We start from the raw sequence: 9009 nt of genomic DNA, 5'->3' as shown, positions 1-9009 counted from the left end.
CCTTGGATTTGAATCTTTGCATTTTTAACGTTCACATTTTTTAAAATTCAATGTTGATTTTCAAATCTAGTAATAAATCATTAAACATATAACATCGGATTTCAACTAGTATTTGTAAATCATTGAATAAATAACTTTCCGTAAGAGTTATAAAACCTATGGTTTAATAACACATTTATTTGGATTTGTAAAATTAATTAAAATTTATGAACTAATACCAAAATTGTTTGAATAAATTTATTTTTTGGGAATAAATATAGGGGCTATTGGTGACATGTGTCATGTGTGATATTTATTGGAAATGGAAACAAAAGGAAAGAGAAAAGAGTAATTTTTACAAATATATCTTCTTTTTTTTTTTTTTTCCTTTTCTTACAATCTCTTCTCATCCTGTCTCATCCAATTATAATTTTAAATCTCCTACGTGTGGAACTTCGGGCCACATGCTTACATTACTATTCATGTTCTTCTTCGTGACCTCTTCTATAAATTTGCGTCAATAGTGGAGCTTTTTAATCTAAGTGTACGAGTTTATTTGTGGTTGTAGCAAAATATATAATAGAAATGAGGGACTCTCACTACAAGAATATTGAGTTTTAATAGCATTAAAAGATAACGATTTATGTATTTATGCTATAGTTGATTTACCCTTAACTCTTTTGTAGCGTTTCTAAATTGATACACGCTATAATATGTTATGCAGATAAAAAGTTATACGCTGGCTCAATTTTTTCGCTCATGGTATATGATAGCATATATACACAACTAAAACGTTATGGAAAAATTAGCGGGAGAAAAGAAGTCAGTGACCGCCTAAACTAAAATTGGGCTCTAGAAACTCTTATCCAAAAACCCTTAAATTTTTTATTTTTCTTTCACTTTATTCATCAGGCTAATGAAACCGTCTATCTTCTTTGACTTCTCTTCATCTCCGTTACTCTATTCTCGCTCAATCCACTTCTCCTCTTTGCTTCTTAGTCTCTTCGTTTCTTCATCTTCTTCACCTCTTCCTCTTCTCCCTCTTTTCTCGTCTTCTCCAGCAAACTCATTTTTCCAGATCTAATTTTTTTTTTTTTTTTTCAGATCTCGTCGCCGCTTATGATGTACCGCCAAAGTAATCGAAGAAGACGTAGCGAGAGATGTTATGCTAGTTTTCCGATAGTTACAAGGGATCTCCGCCTTCCACCCTAGCTCCATCATTGCCTCTTAGATCTGTCGCCGTTTCCACATCTTAGCCGCCAGTGAGTCTCTTCCGAATTCTTCTTAATGTTTGAGATATTAATTTAGGGTTCTCCAATTTGTGCTTTTCATCCATAACTCTTACGATTTTTTAACTCTTTGTGTTGGTTTTTTTTTCTTCTAATTTGATTTAATTGAGCCACGAGGATGGATGTATTTGGTTCGATTTTTAAAGGAATTGATGTTCTCAGAGATGAAAGTGAGGGATAATTAGGAACAAATACGATCCTTTTCGTCGGAGCATTGGATCTGTGTGGCCTCTCGATGGTAGAAGGGAGGAGTCCTAACAGCGATTGATGAAGAGATGAGCGATATTGTGAGGATTAAGACAACAGATCGTGAAGATAGGTGATGAATCAAGTTGAGGTGAAATCAGATTCGAGGTTAGGGTTTAATCTTTAATTTATACTAGTTTAAGGGTAGTTATCAAGCGGAATTTTTCTGTGCGCTTTTATTTTGTTCTCTGAGAAGCTAAGTTGTATATTTGATTGATGTTTTTTGTTTAATGTAGGCATTGAGATTCTTAAGTACGTTGACACTGTTACTCCGAAATACAAGCCAAAGTTTGATGCTTTGGTGAGCAAATAGATGAGAAACTCGATTGCTAATGTTTGTTTTATTATAAGTTTCTCTTCTATAAGATCTTTTCAGTTGACTTAACTTTGTGTCATGTTTGTGCCATGTTTCATGCTATATCTAGTTGATGCAACTTGTAAGGTTAATCAAAAGTTGTGATTAATCATTTTGTTTTAAATCTACACATGCTATTCTAGGTCAAAGGGAGGCGTCGTGGAATCTGTTCTTGTATGCAACTTGAAAAGTTGAGTTAGGAGAGGAGGATGGGATAGAACTAAGGTAAACAAACCAACATTTCTTGTGAATTCCAATTTTTCCGTACTCTTTGCTTAACTTTTTTTTATTTCTTTTGTCAACTCTGGGCAGAGAGTTGCAATATGTCGTGTGTCTTCAAGTGATCGAGCAGAGAAGGTCCATTTCATCCCTTTAGGTTCCAACGCTAGCAAGGTCTGGGTAGAGGTTTTCAAGGTTGATGGTGCACGAGTGTGGAGAGCAAATTGAGAATTTGAAACATTTGCATGGGTTTTATATATGAAGTACTTTGAACTCCTTATCTTGGTGTTTTATAATATGTAGAGCTTAGGTTTGACTCTTCATGACAAATAAATGAAGTATTTTGATTAAATATACTGTTTCTTATACCCAGATTTATATATATTGATTCAAATTAGTATAAAACAAATAGAAATGGTTATATTTATATAAAAATAACAATTCCAAAATGTTGTTAATAATATCATTAATAACAACAAAAATACGCTATTATATAATATTTAATTACATTCAATTAAACGTTATTGTATACGACAATATGATAGCAGAACAAAAAAACGTTATCTAAAGTGTCTGACCTATTATGATGGGCGCAGATATAGCGTTTGTCAAAACGCTATAGAATAGTTAGATAGCGTTATTCGGATGCTAAGAAAAGCCATTTTTCTTGTAGTGTCTTCTCCCGCTGCATACATTCATATGGTAATAACTCGAACATGCATGCATTTCTTCTCATGAAGGACAGTAATTTCTTTTATGTACATTCTTAAGGGTATATAAAAACGTGATCGTGTGTCATGTGTTATGTATAGGTGCAACACATGATAGAGACATGTTTGACCTTTAACATGAGCAAAGAGGAATGCATGGAAGCTCTCTCAAAGAATGCAAACATCAATCCCATCATCACGTCCTCTGGTTTGGACCTCTCTTATCATATTTTCCATACATTTGATGCATTTTACTCCTTTATTAAATAGTTGCAAACATGAAGGTTCACCAAAATGCTATTCCAATTTTTTTTGGCATTGGTTATCGTTATATTCTAGAATATGTATCGTATTTCAACAAGTTATATTATATATAAACTTTTATGGGTGATTTTGAAAAATATCCTGTTTTTGAGTTATACTTTGAAATATACCCTTTTCTATTTTTTTAATAATAAAAATTACAATTATATATAAGATGACAATTTTGTTCAAATTTAAATTTAAAGCTATTTTTTTAATAAATAAAAAATCAAAATTTAGAGAAAATATATACTAAATTCGAAATAATATTAATCATGGTTATATATATTTTTAACACAAAATAGTTTATTTATTTTGATATATTAAATGTTAACAATATTATAAAGTCTATCGCTTAATATCTATCATATTATATAAAGAAACAAATCTCTAACGTACGAAACACATTTTTTAACTAAATATATTACCAAAGTTTGTTTCAATTAAACGATTCTCTTTAACATATTTTTGCAAAGTAAACTATTTTATGTGTTTTCAATAATAATGAATCATTAAAATCTCCACCATATGACTTAACAAAAAATCATACTTAACATTGGTAGAATGCTATTATTCATTATTGTTCTTAAAAAATATTTAGGATAATGAATCTTTCGAACTATTAGTTATATAACGTTCAAAGTTACAAGACAACATCCATGGTGAAAGACGATCATGATTTGGTCAACGGACAATTTTGTAAAAATTAGATATTTAATTAATACTGATTAATTGATTTGATATTAAAAATATAGATCCTTTGGATTAATTATTATTAAGTTTCAATACATTTTTTTAATAATTTTATAAATTTACAAATTGTTTTTAAAAAGACAAACAAAAAGAGGGTATTTTTCAAAAGTCTAAACAAAAAGAGGATATTTTTCCAAATTTACTCAACTTTTATCATGAAACATATGTTTTCTTAATTTCATTCGATATTTTCACCAATTAATTACAAAATTTACCCCTTCTTTCTTATTTTCTCTATGTTTGTTTTAGCAAACCTATAAAAGCCAGAGAATCAAAATGTATTAGCTTGTGGCTTATGTATGAAGAGTATATGCGTGTAATACGAGCCTATACATAAATGTTAATACGCTACATGATAGTCCTTAACCATCGATGATCTTGTAGCTCTTTTTATGTTTATTTATAGTATGTTGATGAAAACATCTAGATCATCTCGTATAAATATTCTACGGACTCGTAGATTAACTATTGTGTTATTTAAAGTTTATGTTATCCCGATTAATGAATTAAAACTAGTGTGGAAGGAGCTTGTCAAAGAGAACAAGGACTTCTTCGAGGCGTACGAGCAGAAGCTTGTGAAAAATGAGCAAATTTCGGAGGAAGAAACAAACCAGATGATTCAGAACATCATTTCCGGTTCATCAGACGATTAAAAGACTTATTTTCTTTTGTTAGATCTTAAAGAGTGTTATATTCTATGCATATGTGCCTTCCTTAAGAACATCTCTTTATGATGCATATCTCATATATTATGAATAAGCTATGCGTTGATGATCTCATAGTATTAATTCCTCTAAAATTCTTATGTGTCAATCTCATAGCTATCTAGCTCCAAAACTGATCCATGTGCCTATCAAAATATTAATCCAAACATTTGTATCCTATTTAATAAATATAGAATTTGGAAGGTAATTAGTGCTTTCTTATTGAGTAAAAATGACCAATAAACACTGCATATCTAATAATATTATTGCTCTAAAAATCTTATGTGTCAAAATCTCATAGATATTCTACCTCCAATGGTTCAAAATATGAAATATTACCAAAACATGTCATATATAATTTTATACTATTCAATTTTTTCGTATTGAAATTTGCTTTATCTGTAAAATGATTGAAAACTATACACAAAAATTCATTTTATATAGAAGTTTGGAAAAATAATACATAAGAAATTTTAACAAATTAAGTTTAACAAATAAATTTTATGTTGCCATTTGTCCAATTTTATCTTTTCTTTTTTGCCATATAGCAAAGTTTTTATAGTGTAATCTAATTAAAATAAATAGCCATTTATGAAAAGATATTGTAGAATAATTTTTGGTAACTAAATTAAAAATATTGTAGAATATTTCTTGGTAACTAAATTTAGCGATTTATTCATTTCCATAATCTTTCCGGAATTTGAATATTGTAGAATATTTCTTAGTGACTAAATTAAAAATAATGATACATCAAATTAATTAAAATCGCGGCATGGCCATGGGGATCTGATGATCACTCACAAAATCGCGGATTCAACCACCATCTCGACTTTCATGCAGTCTTTGGGTAGCTTTGGCTCGAGGAGAGGCTGGTCACTGGTGACTAAGTTTTGTGGTTAATTTTTACCCACCAGCAAATGAGTTTTAGAGCTTCCGGTGGACAAACATGCCAATAAGAAAAGCAGAATAATGAAGAGATGCGTCCAAGTTGAAAGAGCTTAGAACCAAATCCGTTGAGTTAAGACGTTGTAGCACATCCCACCGCCCTTCTCTTGAAAGCTTTCGTTGCAACTGCCAAGATACCTCCGTTCCGCCAATGTTCTCTTATGTGGTAGTGATGTAGAAGTTAAAAATTGAAGAGGCTGTTAGAGACTTACCAAGACAGGGAGAGGACTTACGAATTGTAATCCAAGACAATGGTGGATTGTCTTCGATGATTGGTTCTAAACTAGCAAATTTTATGCTTACTAACTATTTGCAGTTGAGCTATGAGGCTCGCAAATTAATTACCCCTTTATGAAGCCAATTTTGGATGGGGACCTCCGGTTTGGGTTGTCAGCAGTGTCGCTCCCACGTTAGACAAGGACAGCCAAGGAGTTGAAGCGTTGGTCACATTGCATAAAGAGACATGTTGTCTTTCGAGCAGAACCCAGTACTCCTTGCATTTGCTTCTTAGTTCCCTGGTTTTAATTTTTAAATCTAACTGCTATATAAATATATATATATGCTAATTGGTACAGATATATTAAATCATAATTAAGAAATATATAAATCTTATTATAAATAAAATTTTAATTGGGAAAGTCCACTGATCTCGTGGTCTCAAGAGTTTAAAAGTTTTTAGATCTATTTTATACCATTCTTAAGAATGACAAAATTGTCGCCAAAATCTTCTCCAAAATCTTCTCTAATTATGCTAATATAGGAAAGCCATACTTTCGACGATCTTATATAAATTGAAAATATAAGAATAATCTAAAAAAGGCAACAACAACTATTGATTCATTGGAAAAACTTAAAGACTTTGTCATTAATTATTTTGTGAAACGTAAGAACCATGAAACTCTTTGCTATTATTTTCACCTTATTCCACACAATTCTTGATGGTGAAAGGGTCAATGATTCTAAACATAGAACACTTAACATAACTATAAAAGCAGACAAAGAATTCCATTATTACTCATTCATTCATTCTTCAGTCTCTCTTCCTCAAAAAAAGAAAAAAAAAAGAAAAGAATAATTTAAAACCAAAAAAAATAGAATAATGGCAAGAGTTCAGCTATTGTTATGTTTCACCATTCTTTTTGCATCTGTGACCCTTCTGGACCTAGTATCAGCACACCTGAAATATAAGCCATCTTTGCCTCAAATCGAAGATCCAAAGACGGTGAAGGATGTAGAGCCTTACACCGTTAAAGTAGTAATGGTCTTTGTGGCGGACCTCGAGAAGGAATGCCCGAAGACAAGTAAATTCAAGGCCTTCTTTGAGAAACTTAGGGGATTCGCCAAGTATGTTTGCCCAATAAGAAGAAGAGATCAAGTAGATTACGACCGAGACCTGAAGGCCAAAGCCGGGGGTGTCTTCAAGGCCATATCTTCTTTTGCTATTGGAAAGGTAACTTTTTCTTCAAGGTTAAAATTATGGCTAATGAACCAATTTATTTACTACATCATGCATAAATATCTAACAGATTAGGGAGGAAATTCAAGAGGAGAAAATGGAAGCCATTAATACCTTTAGGTTTATGAAATCTGTCGCGGCTAAAATTATGGGCGGTCGTAAAAAAGAGGAGAGTGAAGAAACCATGAAACTAACAGCAGAACAACAAAAGGAAATCAAAGAAGGAATCTTGAAATGGGAAACAATTATTACTCGGATCACAAACACAATGGTAATGAGCACAACCAATTCTGCTTCCGGTGAAGAATCTAGCGTTGGAAAAGAAACTTCAAGCAACAACAGCAAAAGCTCTGCTAGTGGAAGCAAAACAGGCTCTTCTTCCGGTGAAGAATCTAACGTTGGACAAGAAGCTTCAAGCAACAATAACAAAAGCTCTGGTAAAGAAAGTGAAACTTCCGCCAAAGGTGAAAGTGAGACTTCCACGAAAGGTAAAAGTGAGACTTCCGCCAAAGGTGAAAGTGAGACTTCCGCTAAAGGTAAAAGTGAGACTTCCGCTAAAGGTGAAAGTGAGACTTCAGCTAAAGGTGAAAGTGAGACTTCCGCTAAAGGTGAAAGTGAGACTTCTTCTTCAAAAACTGCTGGGGGAAGCTCAAATGTCGAAGCTAGTCAGAGCAGCAGTGTAACCGTGACACAAGTCGAGGAAGAGACATCAAAAGATGTCTCGACATTCATAATGAACCTCGAAAAGAAGTGTCCACAAAAGGAGGAATTCAAGGTCTTCTTCGAGCAACTTAAGGGTACAATGATTGCTCCCCGCAAAGAAAGAAAAGGTTTGTTTTCTAGGATTAAATCTGCTGCTGGGAAACTATCTGGTGCCATGGCAGTTATGCGGTCAAGAATTGGAAGCAAATCAGCTGAGGTAGTAAATAAGAAATTGTCCTTATCAAATGGATACAACTTCATTTTAATACATTTCCATAATCTTTTTTGTTTGTTTGTGTTATGTCCATAGGTAAAGAAGAATATGGAAGCTTACCAAGAACAAGTGATGACGACTCTCCAAGAGTTAGATACCATCCACAGTCAAATTGTGAGTCAGAACAAAGGCAAGGGTTCTATGACATGCACACCCGCACAACAAATGCAGATTAAGCAGACAATCACCAAATGGGAAAAAGTCACGACCCAATTCGTTGAGGTTGCAGTTCAGAGCGAGTCGCAATCGTCTTCCTCTTCTTCCTCTTCTTCTTCCTCTTCTTCCGGCAAGCTTCAGGCGAATTAAACTCGAATGACAATAACTCACAAAATGCCATAACAACTAGCTAATAATTAAATTTTTTTCTCTTGTAAATAAAACCAAGATATGTATAAGGCTAGCCATATAGATATATCGACCGGCCTATGCAAAGAATAATTTTGTAAAATTAAGTATAGATTGAAAGCTCCTATGTATGTTAACAAACATGCATAAGTGAATGAGATCACGAAAAGTATTTTTTGGTAAAAGAGGTTTCACACGATTTGTTCATCCTATAGTTTACACGATTGTAAGAATCTTTCTTAGTTTTGGTCTCAATATATTTTCAATAAAAATAGCCAAGATTAACAATATCATCGTATACGCTTTTTAATTAAAAAAAAAAAGAAGGCCCAACGGCTAATTCGCCACAAATCATCAAGAAAATGCCAAATATTATTCAATAGCTAGTTATCATTAGAGATATTGTTTGGTTGGTTATAAGTATAAACAATGTCAGTATGGCTTGAGATAGATCTATCGACCTTTACAGCTAATTCATTAAAGTAAATTTTGATTGTAAGTGCTCTGTATGATAACACACAAAAGTGAGTGAGATCCATGAATACTTTTTTAAAAAAATTTCATGTCATTCAATTAATATTAAGCAGATTATATTTACTCCCCACTAAATGAAAGCAATCATATTTTTCTATCAAGTGTCCAGATTTCAGCTCGATCCAACAGCGGGAAGTCCTTTATCAAATCCTATAATATAATGTTTATGCATAATATATATTCAATTATTTGATT

At 32.4% G+C, this 9009-nt stretch overlaps 2 protein-coding genes and 1 long non-coding RNA gene across 5 annotated transcripts; all 3 read left to right on the top strand.

Moving 5' to 3' along the window:
* The first annotated feature begins 791 nt into the window (after positions 1-791).
* On the top strand, positions 792-2456 carry LOC110228105. 3 transcript variants are annotated; one of them, XR_002331715.1, is made up of 5 exons: positions 792-1241; positions 1379-1622; positions 1751-1815; positions 2013-2094; positions 2182-2456. It is a non-coding gene; the product is annotated as an uncharacterized LOC110228105 (long non-coding RNA). The 3 variants fall into 3 exon arrangements; XR_002331717.1 differs by having other exon boundaries at positions 795-1241; positions 1431-1622; XR_002331716.1 differs by having other exon boundaries at positions 795-1241; positions 1415-1622.
* A 313-nt stretch (positions 2457-2769) lies between these two features.
* Positions 2770-4925, top strand: LOC9313217. Its single transcript, XM_021026930.1, has 2 exons — positions 2770-3006; positions 4371-4925. Exons 1-2 carry the CDS (start codon positions 2910-2912, stop codon positions 4505-4507), a joined length of 234 nt encoding a protein of 77 aa, XP_020882589.1. The 5' UTR covers positions 2770-2909; the 3' UTR covers positions 4508-4925.
* A 1589-nt stretch (positions 4926-6514) lies between these two features.
* Positions 6515-8515, top strand: LOC9311552 (uncharacterized protein DDB_G0271670). The gene is made up of 3 exons (XM_002877102.2): positions 6515-6953; positions 7030-7878; positions 7972-8515. Exons 1-3 carry the CDS (start codon positions 6603-6605, stop codon positions 8239-8241), a joined length of 1470 nt encoding a protein of 489 aa, XP_002877148.1. The 5' UTR covers positions 6515-6602; the 3' UTR covers positions 8242-8515.
* Positions 8516-9009: the final 494 nt, after the last annotated feature.

Source organism: Arabidopsis lyrata (genome assembly GCF_000004255.2).
Source record: "Arabidopsis lyrata subsp. lyrata unplaced genomic scaffold ARALYscaffold_5, whole genome shotgun sequence".
Lineage (NCBI taxonomy): Eukaryota > Viridiplantae > Streptophyta > Magnoliopsida > Brassicales > Brassicaceae > Arabidopsis > Arabidopsis lyrata.
Note: the sequence above shows the minus strand (reverse complement) of the source record. Positions and strands in the feature narration are given on the sequence as shown.

Excerpts from the sequence above, each read along its gene's own strand:
- LOC9311552 (XM_002877102.2), top strand. The coding sequence starts at position 6,603 with ATGGCAAGAGTTCAGCTATTGTTATGTTTCACCATTCTTTTTGCATCT. Across the intron at positions 6,954-7,029 it reads CTTCTTTTGCTATTGGAAAG|ATTAGGGAGGAAATTCAAGA; the intron begins GTAACTTTTTCT and ends AATATCTAACAG. Across the intron at positions 7,879-7,971 it reads TTGGAAGCAAATCAGCTGAG|GTAAAGAAGAATATGGAAGC; the intron begins GTAGTAAATAAG and ends TTATGTCCATAG.
- LOC9313217 (XM_021026930.1), top strand. The coding sequence starts at position 2,910 with ATGATAGAGACATGTTTGACCTTTAACATGAGCAAAGAGGAATGCATG. Across the intron at positions 3,007-4,370 it reads TCCCATCATCACGTCCTCTG|TGTGGAAGGAGCTTGTCAAA; the intron begins GTTTGGACCTCT and ends AATTAAAACTAG.